The sequence below is a fragment of the Scomber japonicus genome, chromosome 1 (assembly GCF_027409825.1).
Source record: "Scomber japonicus isolate fScoJap1 chromosome 1, fScoJap1.pri, whole genome shotgun sequence".
NCBI classification, from domain to species: domain Eukaryota; kingdom Metazoa; phylum Chordata; class Actinopteri; order Scombriformes; family Scombridae; genus Scomber; species Scomber japonicus.
In genome coordinates this window covers 18792122-18812488 of record NC_070578.1, presented here as the reverse complement: position 1 = coordinate 18812488, position 20367 = coordinate 18792122, and the positions used below count along the sequence as shown (strand labels likewise).

At 37.9% G+C, this 20367-nt stretch overlaps 1 protein-coding gene across 1 annotated transcript; it reads right to left on the bottom strand.

Annotated features, from left to right (window-relative positions):
* Nucleotides 1–374: 374 nt before the first annotated feature.
* rps6ka2 (ribosomal protein S6 kinase, polypeptide 2) lies at nucleotides 375–19590 on the bottom strand. Its single transcript, XM_053322289.1, has 22 exons — nucleotides 19456–19590; nucleotides 16328–16444; nucleotides 14700–14781; nucleotides 13603–13683; nucleotides 13229–13308; nucleotides 12417–12523; nucleotides 12287–12324; nucleotides 12047–12189; nucleotides 10555–10625; nucleotides 8864–8952; nucleotides 8173–8237; nucleotides 6200–6302; nucleotides 5885–6030; nucleotides 5408–5530; nucleotides 3517–3606; nucleotides 3097–3255; nucleotides 2648–2809; nucleotides 2418–2494; nucleotides 1947–2064; nucleotides 1766–1822; nucleotides 1335–1415; nucleotides 375–524 (listed from the first exon to the last, which is right to left on the bottom strand). The coding sequence occupies exons 1-22, from the start codon at nucleotides 19576–19578 to the stop codon at nucleotides 375–377; spliced, it is 2262 nt and encodes a 753-aa protein (XP_053178264.1). The 5' UTR covers nucleotides 19579–19590.
* Between the last annotated feature and the right edge of the window lie 777 nt (nucleotides 19591–20367).

Sequence of the window (20367 nt, the reverse complement as noted above, 5' to 3'; positions counted from 1 at the left end):
GAAAAACAACATCCTACAATTTGTAGCTATTTTTAATACTAATGTTTGGTCAATTTTAGAATTCTAGTTCTAGGTGCAATTAGACATGATGGCTGTTAAATCACATCAAGATTTAAGTTTAAAGGTTTAAATTGTACATTTTGAATTGAATGAACTCCAGCTAATCCTGATGTCAATGCTAGTGGACCGCTTTATTGTTCTTGTTAATTAGGTTTGGATACTTTGGGGAAGGATTTATTGGATCTGTTCATTTCAGTTTCTGGGCACATCAGCACTTTGTAACAAGGTTTGTGCTTTTCAAAAAGATAGTACATTTCCAATAATTATATGGGTCTGTATTTAATTTATTTAGAGCTCAATTGAGATTGCTGAGGCTACTCCTTTTCTTTAAGGTCTGAATTAGCATCGGGACTCCCCTGTTTCTTCATCCCTCTTCGCTGAGCCAGGCTGGAGGACTGAACAGGCTCCAGGACTGGAGCAGGAGCACAGCGCCTCAGAGCAGAGTAGGTGGCAGACAGTGCCCCCTGGTGGAATTAAAAGAGACCATATTGTATCATTTTGATGCTTGCCTGATCCATCCAACAACTAAATAAGTGTCAGACAGTGCCACCTAATGGACAGATTGAAAACAACACAGAAAAGTTGCATTGCAGAACATCTCCCTCGCACTAACTGTTTTAAAACCAAAAATATCTTAACATAATCTACCAGACTTATTCAGCACAAGAGAAAGACACCATATACATCCTGGCACATACAAACAGTTACAAATAATTCACACACATTCACACAATTCACAGTAAACATCCAGAGAACAGCATTTAAAAGAAATATTGACTTTTCCAGTTAATATGCAAGTTTGTGTTGACCACTTAAACTATTCTTAAACTGTTCTTTTATGATTAGGATGTAACATGGATATATACAGAAGTATTGAAATACTGAGAAAAGCAAGAATCTGGTCTAATATTCTGGTGATGTTTATAATTTATCACTTTAAAAAAAACTGTCAAATGGACTGTAAAGTTGCAATTTAAGTACAACCATTGCAACAGTTAAGTGTATAAAGTATTATTGAGTTTAATAAATTATATACAGACATTTTGGATAGCAATCATCGCTCTGCTCAACTATAATTTATCAAAGCATGTGAAGATAAGAAACAGATCTGAGTTTTAACTTGCAACTGCTGGCTGTGTTTCACTCTAACTCCATTATACTAACTTTTTTCCCCCTCAGTGTGTATGGTATCTTCATAGGTACAGATATTAATAATTTAGTTTTTATTGAAATCTTCATGCTTAAGTACACACACACACATGCACAGGTCTGACCTTGACAGTGAGTGCATCTTGTCTGGAGAGAACTCTGTCAGAGAGCTGGTCTCTCTCTACAATCCAGGGATGGCGAAGAACCTGAAGAGCATCACAATGAGAATTATTTTCTAATGTTTTTCTAACAACTGCCTCTAATGGTGACACAAAACAAACAGCAAAGCTAACATACTGTAAATATACTAGAACATCTGTACATACCGTTTGGGATAAGGGAAATTATTTGATGTTTGTGCAAAATTATTTCCTCTATTCTTTATTGTCTTGATCTTTGTTGATCGTTGTATATTTGAATAATCATTTAGTATATTATTTGTAATGTATTTGCTACAGTGACTACACTACAGTGAAACCTAAAACCAAAAATAAAACTAATAGTGTCAATGGTGACCTTTAGCCTTATAAAGCATTATACTGTAAGTCAATAGTACCTGGGGGGCAGTCAGGCGCTGGTGAGGATCCACGTGGAGCATTTTAACCACAATATCCTGTTAAACATATGCAGACATACACATGTGATACTAGTATATTAGACACAGTACAGTACATATACCATGATGTAACACAACCATTTTGTGTCTATATCTATAATAGAAAGCATTCAAATGTAACCTTGGCAGAATCTGACACCAGGTCCCAGTTTCCTCCTGTGATGGTGAATTTTCCGCAGCCAATTTGAGCCAGAATTTCCTCTGCTGTGTCCTCAGAACTGCTGGCAAATGGGCTGAAACTGGGTAACAAAAACACAAAATTAAAGAGAGCAGTCCAAAGTGTCCAAGTGAGCTATGATGAGAGAGAATGAGTTAGACTGCAGAAAGGTTTTTACAGTCTACAGTTGGTTTGAAGAAACCTTTGAAATCATAAAATGTGGAGTCTATAAATCCTACTGTAGAGAGGATGTTTATTTGAGAAGGGTACTGTATGTGGTTTATTGTTATCTTACCCATTATTTAACCAAAGGCTTTTACACAAAACATAAATTCTTGTTTAAAGCAGCAAGGGGGCATTTCTAATAGAAGGCAACATCACATACAGTTGCAGCAGTCTTTTTCAGTTTTTAATGTTTTTACAATTTAGACTGACCCAGCTATCATGGTGTAGAGCAGGATCCCCAGGCTCCAGATGTCACAGGCTGCATCATAACCCTGCTTCCTCAGAACCTGCCCACACACAAACACACTCAGTTAATTTCAGTTAATGATGAGATTAGTTTTTTGTGATTATTTTCAAATGTATCTCTGATAGCTGTTTGACCATTTATATGTGTATTGGTGTTTTTTAGATGATTATTATTATGATTGCTGATAATATACCTCAGGAGCCATGAATGTAGCGGTGTAACAGGGGGTCATCAATAAACCATTTTCAGCCCTTAGCTGCTTGGCAAAGCCAAAATCGCATATCCTGATGCATTCTGGGAGTCCTCTGTCATCAGAATAGCGAATGTTGCTGGGCTTCAGGTCCCGATGCACGACCTGAAAAAAAGAAAGACACAAACAAAAATGTGATTATTTTCATACAATTAGCACTTTTCATTAACTAACAGGCTGTTTCTGTGTTGCATGTCCTTCTCTTACAGAGAAAATCACATTCTACAAGGATGCATTTAGGTAACATGTCTGGGTACATAAAAACAATCAAGATATTGCAATGTAATCTTCAAAACCAGACACAGACTATATTATATAACCAGTTTTTGGTAGTTCAAAAACATTTTCTTATCTTATCAATCTGTTTCTCTGGCTGTGTCTGTCCATCTTACCCCCTGTGAGTGTAAATATTCCACAGTCTTGGTCAATGTGCAGATGATGTCTGAGGCATCTTTCTCTATAAAATTTGGCACCGTCAATACTCTATCCAGCAGCTCATCTCCTCTCAGTAAATCCTGCACCAGGAATACAGTCTGGCCATCGTCAAACACCTACAGGTTGAAGTGCATACACACACATGCACGTATGTACGCACGCACGCACACACACACACACACACACACACACACATACACACACATATACGCATACCCACACACACATGAAAAATGAACAAACAGTGATTATCTAAGTCTGAAAATTCATATTATGCCCAGTTTTAAATATACTTTTCTTTGCCACTTCAACTTGTAGCAGACCAAGTTGTCTCTCTAAGCAGCACTATATGTGAGGAATGGGTGTGTTACACTTACATCTTTCAGAGTAATAATATTTGAATGCTGTCCATATCGCAACAGAATCTCAATCTCTTCTGATGGATCTTTCCTCGCTCTTTCAATAATCTGACAAAAACACAGAAACACACAACATATGTTGTAAAAGACAAACAATTACAATATCTAGAAATTGCCAAGATGCCCAAAGCATGTTGTTTGGGTGGCTTCATTCAGTACTCCCAGCTTTTCCCACATTGTATCACTTACTCAGCGTATGCAAAGTTAGTCATTATGAGATTAGTATATTATTGCTGAATTATTGCTTTAAACAAGATATACTATATTGCCAAAAGTACTTAAGTGACATCCCATTCTTAATCCATAGGGTTTAATATGACGTCGGTCCACCCTTTGCAGCTATAACAGCTTCAACTCTTCTGGGAAGGCTTTCCACAAGATTTAGGAGTGTGTTTATGGGAATTTCTGACCATTCTTCCAGAAGTGCATTTGTGAGGTCACACACTGATGTTGGACGAGAAGGCCTGGCTCTCAGTCTCCGCTCTAATTCATCCCAAAGGTGTTCTATCGGGTTGAGGTCAGGACTCTGTGCAGGCCAGTCAAGTTCATCCACATCAAACTCTCTCATCAATGTCTTCATGGACCTTGCTTTGTGCACTGGTGCATGTCAGAACAGGAAGGGGCCATCCCGAAACTGTTCCCACAAAGTTGGGATCATGGAATTGTCCAAAATCTCAGAAGCATTCAGAGTTCCTTTCACCGGAACTAAGGGGCCAAGCGCAGCTCCTTAAAAACAACCCCACACCATAATCCCCCCTCCACCAGTCTTTACACTTGGCACATTGCAGTCAGACAAGTACCGTTCTCCTGGCAACCGCCAAACCCAGACTTGTCCATCAGATCTACGCACAGTTCTTGAGCTAATCTGAAGGCCACATGAAGTTTGGAGGTCTGTAGCGATTGACTCTGCAGACTATGCGTCTCAGCATCCGCTGAACCCGATCCATCATTTTATGTGGCCTACCACTTCGTGGCTGAGTTGCTGTCATTCCCAATCACTTCCACATTGTTATAATACCACTGACAGTTGACTGTGGAATATTTAGGAGCGAGGAAATTTCACGACTGGACTTGTTGCACAGGTGACATCCTATCAAAGTACCACGCTGGAATGAACTGAGCACAAATGTTTTGTAGAAACAGTCTGCATGCCTTGGTGCTTGATTGTATACACATGTGGCCATGGAAGTGATTGGAACACTTGATTTCAATTATTTGGATGGGTGAGTGAACACTTTTGGCAATATAGTGTACCTTGGTACCTTGTGTTAGGGAATTTTCCATATTTGGGGTCAAGCATGGACATTTACGTCACAGTAAAGGCCTCACTCTTGGCATAAAGACATACTGTCTCTCTCCTCGAGATGGTTAAGGCAGCTGTCTGTGGTGTTTTGGGGAGTCACTTTGATAAGAGTGTGGCACCCAAGGTCAGGGGTTTCCTTGTAATAGTGTTTCCTTGTTTGAAGAATAACGAACCAATAGGCTAATTCCATCACTGTAAATGCATTGAGTATGACCATTTATGGGCATCAAGTATTGGTGGTACTATCTGTGAAGACTTAAAGACTGCACAGGGGACAGTTTCCTCAATCGTGGTGGCATCATGCAGCAGACAGCTGTATTGATAATGCTTTGATTCTCCTTGGCCAAGTTTCAATAAACAGACATCCTGGACTCCTGTACACTTCCCTCTACTGCTGAGGTTAACCATTGACAAACTAATTCTCCATAACACCTTGCACCAAAGTGTTTCATTGGCCCCAATAATGACCATAACTGAAAGGTTTAGAGAATATCTGCACATTTTTTATATCTCAATAAGTTCTAGTTTATGGTTAGTGTCCACTACCTTCACTGAATACTCCACAGCAGTAACTCTGTGCAGACATCTCTTGTAGACAGAGGTCGCTGTCTGTCCAACTTCTTCCTTCAGCTCATAAACATCACTGAAGGCCACATCACCACGGAGATGCTACAGGGAACACACATTATCATATAAACACAAATATATGTATTTCTTCTATTACATTCTCTATATATACACACATATATGATATTTAGATGTCAGTAATGAGTCAGTAAATGCTTTGTTTAGCAGTCAGGTCGTAGTTGACAGTGATTCATGAAGGTAATGTTTGGAAAGGTCAGCATCACTAGACAGCCACTCATTTAATTATTAAGTCTGTTTTATTATTCATTAGTTTACTCATCAAACAGTCACCAATTCAATTATTTATTTACAGAGTTAATTTGTTATTTGCTTAGTAAATGAATGAGTCATTTAAGTATATGAGGAGTTAAGCTCATTTCTTAAATCCCTATATACCTGTGCTATGGGGTTGATGTTGTTCACCTCCTGGCGGGAAGGTGTTACCGTGGCAACACTAGGCTCCTGACTTTGATTAGTTGCCACAAAGCTGAAACCACGAAACAACTGGTGTGTGTTTGCGCTAGGAGGGATACCAGGGGAATCTGGACAGGCAAAGACACAGATACAAACATGTCGATGCAATGTGTATGGGAAATGTATGGGAAATTTATGTCTTTTATAGAGCATCATCAACTACTTCATCAATAAACATAACAGTGTGAGATATCAATAAGTATCCTTGTATGTGTAGGTTGTGTATGTTTTAGTTACCAGTGGGCGTTCTGGAGGTGAACTCTGGGTCAAAATGAAACGTGTCCTCAGGTCTGCCAACTGTTGGCTTGAACGGAGGCCTCATTTCCTTCCTGTACAATTTCTACAGAAAACACAACAGTGATCAATATCATCAACAACAATTTACCCACAAAATGACACATTGTTGATGCATGTTCACAACAAAACATACGATATAAGTCATGGTGACACTTAGTATAGTTAGTGAACTAGTCATTTTCCTTCCTCTAAATTGCTATTTTAATACTCACTAGATATAATATAAACAATGGAATAGCTGCCCACCAACTAAAGCTAGTTTCATATAACCATGTATAATGAAATATGATACAGCATATTCATCTTGAAATATGGTATGGAGGGCAAGCAATAGTGCACATTAGAAGTATAGAAGAGAATATAATACAAAACAAAACGTGATACTCCAAACTAGACAGAAAACCCCTCAGTGATGAGAGGACAATGGGAGACACCTGTATAATATGTAATGTTATTTGAAACTGTTTTATATGCATCCTTTAAGAGTCAACATTAAGTATACACATTTTTTGGTTACTTAAGTATATTCCTGAAAATGTCCTGCAGGAGTCGCCATTGCAATGTCAGTAAGTTTCCTGGGGGGAGGGGGGGGGGGGGGGGTGTTAAAGCTTTACTTATACTGTAGTTAGACCATTATCAGTAGTACATGTTTTTATTTGATATTTCAGGAGTTGAAATTCTTGGTGGATGCAACTCGACTGAGAGGGTGAGGATGCTGGGTTTGCCAGTTTTTGTCAGCTTTAGTGAATGATTTGAGTGTCACAGAGAAAAAATTTAAACAAATTCCTGATGGATTACTGAGAAACCGTGCTGCCTGATACAGCACAGTAATTAAATTAGCATAGTGTAGAGGAAAGGGTAAGCCGTTTATTGATGACTTGTCACATCAAACCATCAACACCATCTGTGAATGGAAATGTGGTGTTTGGCAGCAAAGCAAGTAGATAATGTGTCGTGAAGAGCGCAGTGAGAGCCACTAGTGAGGGTGGAGATTAAAAGGCAAAAAAGCAGATAATAGTGGATTTTGTTAGAAATGACAGCGTCACTACTCACAACGGCAAATAAACATGAGCATGTCCAATTCAGAACATTCACAATGGAAAGGAATGAGTGTAACAGTGTGACCATGCAGCTATGTAGATATGCATACGGGAGAACTTAAAAATCAATAACAATGATGTTTGACAAACTACTTGTTTAATGATTCCTTTTAAGCAGAGCACGTCCAAGGAGTGGATGTCAATGTTAAATTATGATAGCACAGGTAATGTCTGTAGCCAGAACATTTGCACATGAGCAAACATTCTGTGAAAAAGGGTATTAAAGATAAGAGGATTAGTATGTTATAATAAAGTTGGGCACAGCAGGCAGAATGGGAAGTTAAGGATTTTGCCACTAGCAAAATCTCTGCTAAGGATAGTTAATGATTCATGATTGTGGGAAACTCTTTAGGAAGTAGATGAACAGCTGCAGGGATCAGATGGCAGAGTACAGCAACAACACTCACCACAGTATGATTCAGGTCTGTTGTCATTTGAATATATTTTTTTTAAATTTAGCCCTAGTCCATAATCTGAATAATGCATCTCAGAAGTACAACTTCAAGGAAGCAATTGTACACATGAAAATATTCAGAATGCTTGAGTAACCAGGTGTAGCTGTTGGTTATAAGACAGAGTATTTACTTAAGGACCTATTCCTCAATTGTAGCTGAGGTTATAGTGTAGGATACAGACCTAGATCTGTTCTTATTGTCTCTAGAGGTGTTAACAAGCCAGCTCTCTTTTAAGTGTATCTTATAATGCAATGTGTGTACAAGTGCCTAATATAAGTCTATAATACTCTTTTAGAGGATTTCCATGCTTGAAAAAACAGCAGCACTCAACAGAATATTCTTCATACATTGTACTTACATTCCAGTCTATCGATGCAAAGAAACGATGTCTCTTTATTTCTTCCACTCCCTCTGGACCTGCACCTATGAATCACACAGTTTGAGACAAATTAAGAGAATGATATCAATATTCACACCTATCTGGCAAACAGACAAAAACCCAGAAAAATTACTGGAGTGAAATAAAACTTAATCAATACAGTCAGACAGATTTATGCACATTGCTAAATTTCCAAAAGACCTCCATCACAGTTTCAACTGTGCTCAGAAATGTGTGACATTAAAGGTTTTGCTTCATGTCAGAGGAAGACTATTGGTAGACTGGAAGCCGTTAATATTATGCTTTAACTTCAATCTAGTGTTTAAAGTTAAATTTTTCCCAGTCAAAATGCTTTAGTGGAACAGCCATTATTTGTAGAATACCGGTTCACCACATTAACACAGGTTTAATAGTCTTAATTTCCACATCAGTAGGTGTGAAATGTCCAGTGTTTACTAACTCAGTTGCTGTATGCAGCTGAGTCAGTGACTGATATCCTTTTAGGTTGCTGCTGGGATCTTCAGCCATAGTGTTTCTTACATTTGACATCCCTGAATAAAAGAATGAACCTCAATAATTGGTGCCACAAATGGGTGCTCTAAACTACTGTTTTACCATTATTCTGAAAACATACATATTTGCCAATGTTAACTTTTAATGTATACAGTACCTAATCGATTAGCAGGGTTCCTCTTGAAGAGAGCTCTTAATAAACTCTGCACTTCAGGGCTGAGGAACTGTGGCATTCCCAATTTGGCCCTGCACAGAGAAGAGAAGAAACAGCTGTTTACTAATGCTGTGACCTAATAACATATTATTTAGTGTTGGCTCAGTTTGGCTTAATTAGTCTGTTTATCCAAGTATAGTGGGATATTCATATAAGCAGCTTATCTTGAATGAACCTTTACTGAGGATTCAATCATTATTCAGAAGAAAATCAGCACAGAACTGCAGTTAGTCAGAGCGAAAGAGTAGATAGATAAGACATTTTGAGGAAAGGACTTAATTGTCTTCCAGATGCAATAATGTCCTGTACATACAGTATATGACGACAAACACTTTCACTACATTCATGTAAATTGAAATTTAGACAAGACACTATTATAACATCAGTAACACACACAAAAAATGTGAACTTTGTTAAACAATTGATCTAAAATGACAAAATCTGGTAACACTTTCTATGAGGACCACATCTATAGTGCATTATGAGCACATTCATAGTGAATTATAATGCAATCATAATGCATTATGACTACACTCATAAACACACATAATACTTTATGATGCACTATATCAACAGTTATGAATAACTATAAATCTAGCTTATAATGACTTATAAATCCAAGGGTCTTATGAGTGCTCTTGACTGGTTATAAACAACAGGCTGACTGATGGGGCTTATAATACGACTGCTTATACCCCTCTATACACACACCTCAACAATCAACTGTTATAAGAACTCATAGGATGCTATAATACTCCATGAAGGATCATAAGTTATCAATGTATGCTTTAAGTAAAGTGAAGTTCATATGGATGCATCTATAATGCAGCATACCTCACCATAATGTTTCATTGTTAGTGTTAAATGAAGTGTAACACATTTGCATGCATTTAAAATAATCTATGCTGCATCATAAGCCATTATGTCTGATACTAAAATATAGAGAATTAGCTACATTAAGATTAGTTTGCTTTAGGAATATAATATTAAAGCCGGGTTTCAATCTGTAGAGGGCACTCTATGGAGTTAGATTTGGGTCTTTATTACATGTGAGAAAATAAATGTTATCACACTGATAGCTAAAAAGCATTTCATGAGCGAAAAAAAAAAACATATTTGAGAGAAAAAGTTTTCATATCAATAGCAAAAAATAATAATATTTGAGACTCATTCACTTTACTTAAAGCATACATTGATAACTTATGATCCTTCATGGAGTATTATAGCATCATATGAGACCTTATAACAGTTGATTGTTGAGGTGTGTGTATAGAGGGGTATAAGTAGTCATAATGTATTATAAGCCCTATCAGTCAGCCTATAGTTTATAACCAGTCAAGAGCACTCATAAGACCCTTGGATTTATAAGTCATTATAAGCTAGATTTATAGTTATTCATAACTGTTGATATAGTGCATCATAAAGTATTATGTGTGTTTATGAGTGTAGTCATAATGCATTATGATTGATTATGATGAGCATTATAATTCACTATGAATGCGCTCATAATGCACTATAGATGTAGTCTTGATAGAAAGTGTTACCCAAAAGGTATACCCAGACCTTTGCAATTGTTCATGCATAAAAAGGCTTTCAGAATAACAATAAATGTTAACAGATGGAAATGGTCTTACTTTAGAATAAGCGCCATTGTCTCCTTTCGGTCTTTTCCCTGGAATGGTAACGATCCTGTCAACATTTCAAACTGTAAAACAGATGAGAACAATGATCAGAAGACATAGCAGTTCATCAGTGGGAGGTGTTGTGAAGCTAGCATTCAGACCTCAGGTACAGCCAATGGTACCTGAGAGTGACATTACAAATGAATTAGACTGTTCTGAAAATTTACACTCAATAAATGCTGCATTAGTGATTTTACTTGCTCTGCATGAAAAAAGATGTGCCTTGTTTTGATAACCACATTAGCTACTTTACCAATTGCCTGTGTCTTTTAGGTGTGTCTTTGGTCGACCTGCACTCGCTGTTACTGATATATGTATTCAACAAGTGTGCTATTGTATGATCATGATCAAATAATTTCCCTATGTTTCTTTATCAATATATTTTATGAATACTTTCATCAGATCAGATAATCAATTTGCCATAAAATATTGCTAACCTGTTTGTCATAACACAGTGTAACTTCTGACTTTAATCTACCTCAGGAACTTGCCAGACTGCAACTACTTGTAAAGAATTTTTCTGCCTATATTCTCATATGAGAGTCGTATTCTCACAGTAATGGTGCTCCAAGATAAACACCAAGCAGAGGTGACAATGTGTGTAGTAGCAGATAACAATGCATTTCAAAATCATTTCAATTCTTTGTACAAATATGTGTATTTTTTTATTTTATTCTATAGTATTGAACAATGAAAATTGCATTGTTAAAACCGAGAGGCAGTGTGTAACTATTAAAATATAAAATAATACATGTAGTAAAGAATAGATGTTAATAACAGGTAACACAACATTAATTATACGTTTATGTAGAATATTGTCAAAATGTCTAACATGAAAACAGAACTAAACTGATTTTTTAAAATGAATATAGAAAAAGGGAAACATTGTCCTGCTAAAGATGAATGAAGCACATAAAGCAGTTCAGACACTTTTAGAAGTGGCAGCAAATCAGCTTTAAGCTGCTTGTCCATTGCAGTTGACATGCATTTTTTCCTAGCAGTTCAGCTATGTTTTTAGTTCATTTGTTTTAATATTTGTATATTCTATCCAAGGGCAGATTGGGGTTACACTTTTCCCTGGTGCCCCAATGTAGCTGCCAAATGTCAGTGAATACTAACCCCCTTTTCAGTATCAGTAAAATAAGCCATCGGCTAACAAAACAAGCACAATCCAGCAGATGCATGATAACTGAAAGTGATGGGGCCTAATCTGCCAGATATAGTGATTAAGCAGCTTTACTCCCTCAAGTAAGCCAAATTAAGAATCCAGTACACTGACACATTATCTAATAGATAAGACTTTAGCTCATAAGATATAGCAAACTCATGCCTTTAATTTTCACAACATAATCAGGCAAAACATCCAAATCAGTCGGTAAGGCAATTATACCGGTGCATAATAAAAGTGAAAATAAGCTGTCCAAGTAAAATAAATTATTCTTACCATAAGTACCCCAAACGACCACCAGTCAGCACTCTGGGTATGTCCTCTCCTGTTGACGACCTCTGGAGCCATGTACTCTATAGTTCCACAGAATGAATATGCTCTTTTGTCATGGTCGATGGCTTCCTTACTCAATCCAAAGTCTGAAATAGAGAGAGACAGAAAGAAAGGGGAACAAGGTAAGAGGGAAGATGGACACAAAGACAGAATAAAGGATTGTTTACAGTTGGATACACTGACCAGTTATTTTGATGTGTCCTTCTTCATCCAGAAGAATACTGTTGAGAAAAAGTCACATTATATATTAAAACACAGTTTTAAAAATGAATGAATAAAACAAATAGAAAAAAAGGAGACTATGAAAACATACTTTTCAGGTTTGAGGTCCCTGTAGATGATCCCCAAACTATGTAGATGGTCCAAGGCAAGGGCTAACTCTGCAAGGTAAAACTTAACATCCTCTTCTGTGAACATGACCTACAACAAATAAATGTATGTGGATATATTAAGCACTTCCAATACATAAACTAAAATAAGGACACAAAGAAACAACTGGATGCAAACTTAAGCTGGTCAAACAGATGACACATCATGAAAAGTATAGAATAACCTAAAAATAATAATAATAATAATAATAAGAATAATAACAATAATAGGTGTGATTTATATAGCGCCTGTCACAAACCCAAGGGCGCTTTATAATCAATAGAACAAACAAATAATCAGAACAAACATCTTATAAAAATAATAATATTCTTGTCAATGTTCTTAAATGTGATGATGGGTCTCCTGGTGATACTGATTCTTATTCTGTACTTGTTTCATACCTCTGAACAGTAAAAAACAAAAACAAAACTAAACATTTATTTATCAGTTGGGCAAGATTTGGTTCAGACTTTGTAACACTGTTGAAAAAATGAAATAAAGCTGAACGTATCATGTTAAAACGTTATCCAGTATAGTCTTTGTTTACTGAGGCTCAAGCATTAACAGGAAACAAAATAAAGGTGAGGGTCACATCAGCACTGCTTGCACAAAGAGAGATGGCAGGTATATTCACTTCTGATGATTCTGCATCAATATCACACAGTCAGTAACAGACCTTGACAAGAAAAGGCTTGTAATTTTTTTTTTTGCGGTGATGTGGAAAGTGCAAGGGGACCTACCAGACATCAAACCTACCTCCTTTGACAGACGAGTGAAAAGGTCTCCTCCCCGGAGGAAGTCTAGGATCAGATAGAGCTTCCCTTCTGTCTGGAAGGCTACACACACACACACACACACACACACACACACACACACACACACACACGCATATCAGTAATACAACACATTGAGGCTATATTGCTGCTTTGGGGCTGTGCTGTATTGTGTTATTCTGAGGATGTATTCAACGTTTAAAAAAAGGGATTGGAATATGCAACTTTCCAACTCTTCTCTATATAGACAAACTATCCAAAAATGTACTTCTTTTACACAAAAAACATTTACCTTGTTTCTTACATATGAGAATGATTTGAGAGAGACAGAAACTCAATATTTACAGCTAGACTTACCATAGTGCAGTTTAACTATAAATGGATGGTTCACTTCTGCCAAAATATCTCTTTCCATCTTGGATCGCACACGATCCCGCACTAAGAAGATAGAAGAATGTGTTCAGTAATATTCAGTTATTGTTTTTATCTTAGTCCAGATAAATTATGACAAGCCTCTAATACCATGACAAGAGTATGTTTTGTGAGGAGATGAAGCTGCATTTACTTGAAAAATGTAAATTGAATTAGATCTATCCCATGGCGTTGCTGGTCTATTGTGCAGTGAAAACTACAAAAACAATATTATTGCAGCATCTGTCTCCTTGACAAGATGAGACCACAACTATTTCAATTCCAGGGGTGCAGGTAAAGAGGATTAAAGTTTGTACAAAGACACTGAATCAGCACATGACATCTCAACCTGCTTTTATAGCACATCCTTGTTTATAATAATCTCATTCGTCACAAACCACTTTATCTGTATCCAAAGTACAAACTAACCTCTTTTCGCCTAAATCCTTCCCTGAATGTAGGACACTCTGGGAGTTCAAACAACTATACCATTCTTTATCATTCCCGTGAAAAACCAATACAAATTTAACATACATTTAACACTCAGAGGCCATTGTAGTGCAAGATTGTCGAAAGAGTCAGTAATTTAGATTTTTATTTATTTATTTATTTTCAATACAGACAGAGGAGTAGACTAAAATAACCTCCAAGAACAACCCGTACTATTTGAGTCTGGCACCACAGGCAAAAAAATCCTCTATGGACACTTTTCTTTGTTCACTGTTCTGTTGCTTGAATCTTGGCTTCTAACAAAACCATAATATATACGTGGGATTTTTATTATGTTATTAAACTTGTTATTTTTCCTTAATTTCTCAGGTGTCCAAAAAGTGGGTGCATGGGCCAGTTTGCCTCAATAAAACTTTGCCCCATTTTTATTGAAAAAAATATATTAATAAAGACATTGTTTATTTTTTTTAGCAATTAATTAACACACTTAGACAACTGGTACATATACAAATATTAATAGTTCATTGTATCTCACATTTAAGCTTTTCATTTTATTGTTGAGCTTGCCATTCTTTCCATATACAACTAATTACCTTTCAACGTGGCCTTCTTCAGGACTTTCATGGCATACAGTTGTCCCCTGTCCACTCCTCTGATCTTTCTCACCAGAAATACCTGTAAAATCATCACCGTCATCCATCAATATCATTATCATGTTTACTGAGACAATTTCACAGCTATCAGGTAAGTTTAAATTTGTGAAAACATTACATTTGTTTAAAACATTAAATAAAACTACTTAACAACTATGTAACATTGAAAAACTTGACAAAAATTAACATATAAGTTATCAGTAATTCACCATAATAGACTTATATACTGTCTATTATGGGTTGCTAACTAAAGACAGATATTACACATTAATTACAGAGGTCTTTACACATGTTTTAAAGACCATACCCAACTGCTATCTTAATGGCTTAATGGCTGCCACTTCAACACTGACCTTTACCCGCAATTTGCATTGATATGAAGTAAGTGGCACACATGTCTCATAAAACATTCACATAAATAGGATACTGTTTCTGTGTGATGGCTAATCTCTAGCTATGAACACACATGGTTACCACATAGTTATTAAGTGAGTGTATAGTGAGCTATGAAATCAAGCTATCTGTGGCCTTGTAAAAATATCCACTGGCCCACATCTATGGACTCATGTCTGCCTCATGCAAAAATACCAACAATTCAGTGAGCCTTTAATAATTCAAATATACTTAGTGAGCTGTGGCATAAAACAGCTGTCACACTAGCCAATCTAATAATCTGATATTAACATTGTAATAATTAAGAATGGATGTCTTATCATCAGCAAATGATTACTGTTAAAGCATCAGTTTCAGCACTGACATGACACCATGTGCCCAAAAGTAAGTGAACACCCCATTTCACATGTGGTCTAAAGAAGAACTTGAGTAAGACTGGTAAATGGACTGCATTTTTATGGCACCTTTCTAGTCTTCCAACCCCTCAATGAGCTATTACACTACATGCTAAATTCACCTATTCACACACATTCATAAGCTGCTCGCAGATGCTGCCATGCAAGGTGCCAACCTGTTCACCAGGAGGAATTTCTAATTCTCATTCACACTCAAACTGACACACCCATGGTACAGCCTTCGGGAACAATTTGGGGTCCAGTCTTTTGCCCAAGGATGCTTTGACATGTGGACTAGAGGAGCCAGGGATCGGACTGCTAATCTTCTGATTAGTGGATGACCCACTGTACCTCCTGAGCCACAGCCGCCTTGTTTGAGAACTTGAATAGGAGCAGCCTGGTTCCAAAGACTTGGGCTCAAAACTAGTAGCATTAATGCCAGTTGAGTTGTAATGAGACTTTCAACAATCACATAAGGGTGTAATGGCCAGGTGTCCATATGCTTTTAGCCATATGGTGTATGTGTGAAATTGATGAGTTGAAGATGTTGTTATGAAAATGTTGAAGTCACACTTTACCGGCAGTGCAAGTGGTGCCTGGAGAAAGCCTGCAGGTGTAATGGGTTATCATTTGGCTGGCAGTGTCAACACTGATCTTGTCTTTTTTTTAAATCTCTATCCCTGTACTCTGATCAGATGGATTTCTCAACTCTCTTTTAAGTGAGTTGTGGTTAGAGCTATCCAGGCCTAAATGATTATGGTTACATTTTTAATTGTGTACCTTTCCATAGGATCCCTGTCCCAGCACCTTGAGCAGTTGGAACTGAGAGGGGTCTGCCTTCTCACAGCCCTCTTTAACATGGTGGCTGATGTCAATCTCCTTCAATATGCTGTCATCCTGAGGACAGAGAGGGAAATGCCACTGTTAGTTTGTCTTTACACATTAACAAAGGAAGACAGAGTAAACAAAATAGCTAGAGAGATTGAGATTAATGTATTTTACATCTCAGCAGTTTTGAGATGTAAAATGTAAATCAGTAAATCAGTCTCTTACACAAACGTTTCCACATCAAGGATTCCTAAACAGTCACAAATTCGACCAAGGACTCCTATTTAATAAGATATTGTACAAGGACCCACCATCTGATACAATAGTAGTCATACAATCTGTCATTGTGTTTCCTATGGATGGAATTATATTGAAGAAAAAAAGATTCCCCTTTTTGCTGGGGGCCCCTGCAACCTTCTCAAGGACCCATTGGGGTTCTCGGCCCCCACTTTGAGAACCACAACTAACACACACACACACACACACACACACACACACACACACACACACACACACACACACACACACACAGGAACGCAAGGGACTCTGGTTATTTATAAGCCATTATGTTATTGCTGGAGAGGTTTGGGCTGAGGTCACCAGCAGTGATGCATAGTGTAAGCTGCCTTATTCAGCCTGTTCAGTCTGCTCAGTGAAGCATGTGATCAACTGCCAACCTGAGGCACAGCTTAGATTGGTCAGTGTGACAATATACTATAATTCTGTAAAGCTGTCACTGTCATTTAGGAGTTAAGAGCTTAACATGCTGCTTTCAATCAGATATGCAACAGTTACAGTACTTGGTAAACTTGGAAAGGTGATGAGGTTGTGAAATACCTTTCTGTTGATAGATCCCATGATCCCATGTTTTATGCAAAAGAAGCTTCCTTTCTAGTAAATTGTTGATAGAAAATATTTGATTTGATCTATATATATATATTTTACTCCACTGAATAAAGGGGAAAAAAGAGAGTTTCCTATTTGGTTTTGTTGTAGTGTTTCTTCATTTATTGCCATGTAGAAAAGGGCACTCTATGCTTTCCTTGTTTGTTTATCATCATATTTCTATGTAAAAACACTTTGAGGCTCTACTCAGATCAAATCCCATCAACAGTATGTAATGTTTCTACGATATAATGCCACAAGACCCATCGTGCCATTTCTCAAGAGTCCATGTAAAGCTAAAAATAATCAAACCGTCACTTGGATTTGTTTCTGCCAGGACAACAAATTAACTGATCCTCTCTCTGTGTCAGTGTTAATATTGTGTTAATAACATGCGAACACACATTTGTTTTTTTTCCTGTTTGAATTTACCCAACCAAAAACACATAACACAGCATGAAATTTGGTCTCAAATTCAGCCTTTTAGATTTATTTATTTTAATTAAAAACAAGAAAATACTCTGCCAGTGAGGGAGCTGATAATTGTTTTAGTTTTTCTTGTTTTCTAGAAATGTGTATCAGAATCTTGAAGCAAAACCAAATAAGACAGATTGCTGCACTCCCATCTTACTATTACTTGATTCTATTTTATTAAAATGTAAATTTTTTCAGCTTGCCTTTTAATACCTGAGGGAGGTATAGCATCAAGCAGAGCTGCCACACATTAATCCTCAGTAAAATAAGGGAGGGAACTTGACAGCATAGCAACAGCGTAAAGCCCCGCCACACAATACACACAGTGATGAAGGATTTTCTATTACAATATTTTACAGCTTCTTTGACTTAATTATAAAAACAGCATGCAAATTCACTAAGCAAAATACTCACTCATAATTTTTGGATCAAAATATTATATAGCATGTGTTTCAAATGATGTACATGATGTACATGAATGCATCTTATACAAAGTTTATTAAAGTAACAAGTATGTGAACACCATTTATATAAGATGACTATGTTCTGTGTTACTCTGTATTTGATTTAAGCTTTGTACTTTGTTTTCAATACAACATTTAGAGTTTAAATGTAATTTAGCTCTTTGGATTGCAAGTCAACGCTAATTTCATTATGCTGTTTGTCAACAGGAATCACCTGCTGTGATGTCACTGACTGGGGTGTGTCTTGAGGTAGGCCTCATAACATGATTGAAAGTTTCATCCCACAGAGACTAGTACAGGAGGGGTTTTCCCCTCTGTGTGATTCATTAGCTTATTCACTAATAGGACAGAAGCTGTGATGTCCGTGTACCAGGTGGAAACAGGCTCATGGCTCTGATATCAGCTTATGATTTGATGCTGATCTGAAGCTGACCCCTGAACTCAGACCTTTTTCGTTAAAGAAGGCAAAAAGAGAACTTCCTCACACGAAGCATCAGAACATCACATTACAGATATGGACTGGCAGCCAAACAGGTAAACAAACAAAAGCAGACAGACATTTGTCAGCCAGAAAGACAAACAGGTAGATAGCCTGTCAAGTTGATTCATCAGTATTCAGTCACAGCAAGAAACAACAGAGGTGGTGAGGAGGAGTCTCTGTTCTATTTATATCTCAAACATACAGGTAGATGGGCTGCAAACAGCATACTGCCCCTCTCTCCCCAGCTGGTTTGTTTGGGCTATAAATAGACCTCCACTGCTGTGGCCTCCACTGAATCAATCTGTCTGGATCCATTTATCTATCAACCTCCCTGCCTTGCTGCTTGTTTGACTATTAGCCTGACTGTATTTCCATGTAGCCTGCATCCCTCTCCATCAGTCTAAACAGTGCAACTCTGTTTCCTGGATTCTTGATAGACAGGAAGAGCCACAACCGTAATGATGCAGCAATGACTCCTGAACTGCTCCACAACAACCTAAATAACACACATTCTTCACACACTCATTCCCATGAGAGCAGACTCATCACACATATTCTCATCTAATGTGGTAGACATGAGACAGATGCAGGGTTATTTGGGGGTTGGTGGTGGGGGGAGAGGGTGTTGGCCTTCATTTTCACACAAACATCCACATGGTCCAACAGAATTGCAACACACACACACACACACACACACACACACACACACACACTAATCTCTAGTTGACAGAAGTTTGCAGTGCTCCAGGGTTGGGTGTCTAAACAGACTGACTAACCTCTAGTTGACAGAAGCCTGTGTTATTCTTATTCCTTGCTGCCTTGTTCTTCAGGTAGATTGAAAACCATCTCCGCACAGTGAATTTACGCGTGCTGGTATCCATGGCAACGAGCAGACTCATGCATCTATCCCATAATGACGGACATGTCCCCGCTGTGGGGGGGTCCTGAGGTAAAGACGCAGAAACAGAGCTTTTATTGGTTATCTATTTGTCCCGCAGTTTCTCCATTGGCCCATCCTCAATGCAGTCGTCGCTTGATAGTTTCCCCATCATTCACATGCGGTGGTCGTCTATCTGCTAGGTTTCAGCCGCTGCTCTCCCCTCAAGTCTCCCAGCTGCAGTGGACGCCAGTGAAGCACGCAGTCAGTCAGAGTTGTAACGGAGACGCTAATCTACGCAGACAGACAGGAGGGATGACGAACGGGGCAGGTGCTACTGCTGGGTCCGGGATTGTCTCGTGTGTTGCAGCATGCAGTCTCACTGCGTGAGGCTGCGGGGAGAGGTGACGAATAATATCTGTTCCGCTGAATCAGGAGAGGTGTGTGTTTGAGCTGCCTCTTCTCTCTTCACATCTCTGTGCATGTGTGTGTGTGTTCATCCCCTGCTGCCTCCCCCTCTCCCTCTCTCTGCAGAATAAGGGATTGTCACCAGTCACATTGTGTGCTGGTGAGCTCCAAACCCCTCCCTCCCTTATTCTCCCCTGTCTCTGCCCCTCACCTCCCTCTCTGTTTCTCCCAGCAGCATACAGCAACAGCTGGCGAGGTCACATGGTGTAACCCAGCTACCTCTCTGTATCTGTCCCTTCTCTCGCGCGCCTACGTGACATCCAATGACACAGAGATGTAGAGAATTAAAAAACATGAGCAATGATTTTTTTTTTTTTTTTTTTTTTTTAAGTAAAAGATCATC

What these genes read in the sequence shown, in the direction of transcription:
- rps6ka2 (XM_053322289.1), bottom strand. Translation starts at nt 19,578, where the DNA reads ATGAGTCTGCTCGTTGCCATGGATACCAGCACGCGTAAATTCACTGTG. An exon ending in GAACCCTGCTAATCGATTAG is followed by an intron (nt 8,238 to 8,863) that starts GTACTGTATACA and finishes TGTGATTCATAG; the next exon opens with GTGCAGGTCCAGAGGGAGTG. An exon ending in TGGTGTCAGATTCTGCCAAG is followed by an intron (nt 1,823 to 1,946) that starts GTTACATTTGAA and finishes TATGTTTAACAG; the next exon opens with GATATTGTGGTTAAAATGCT.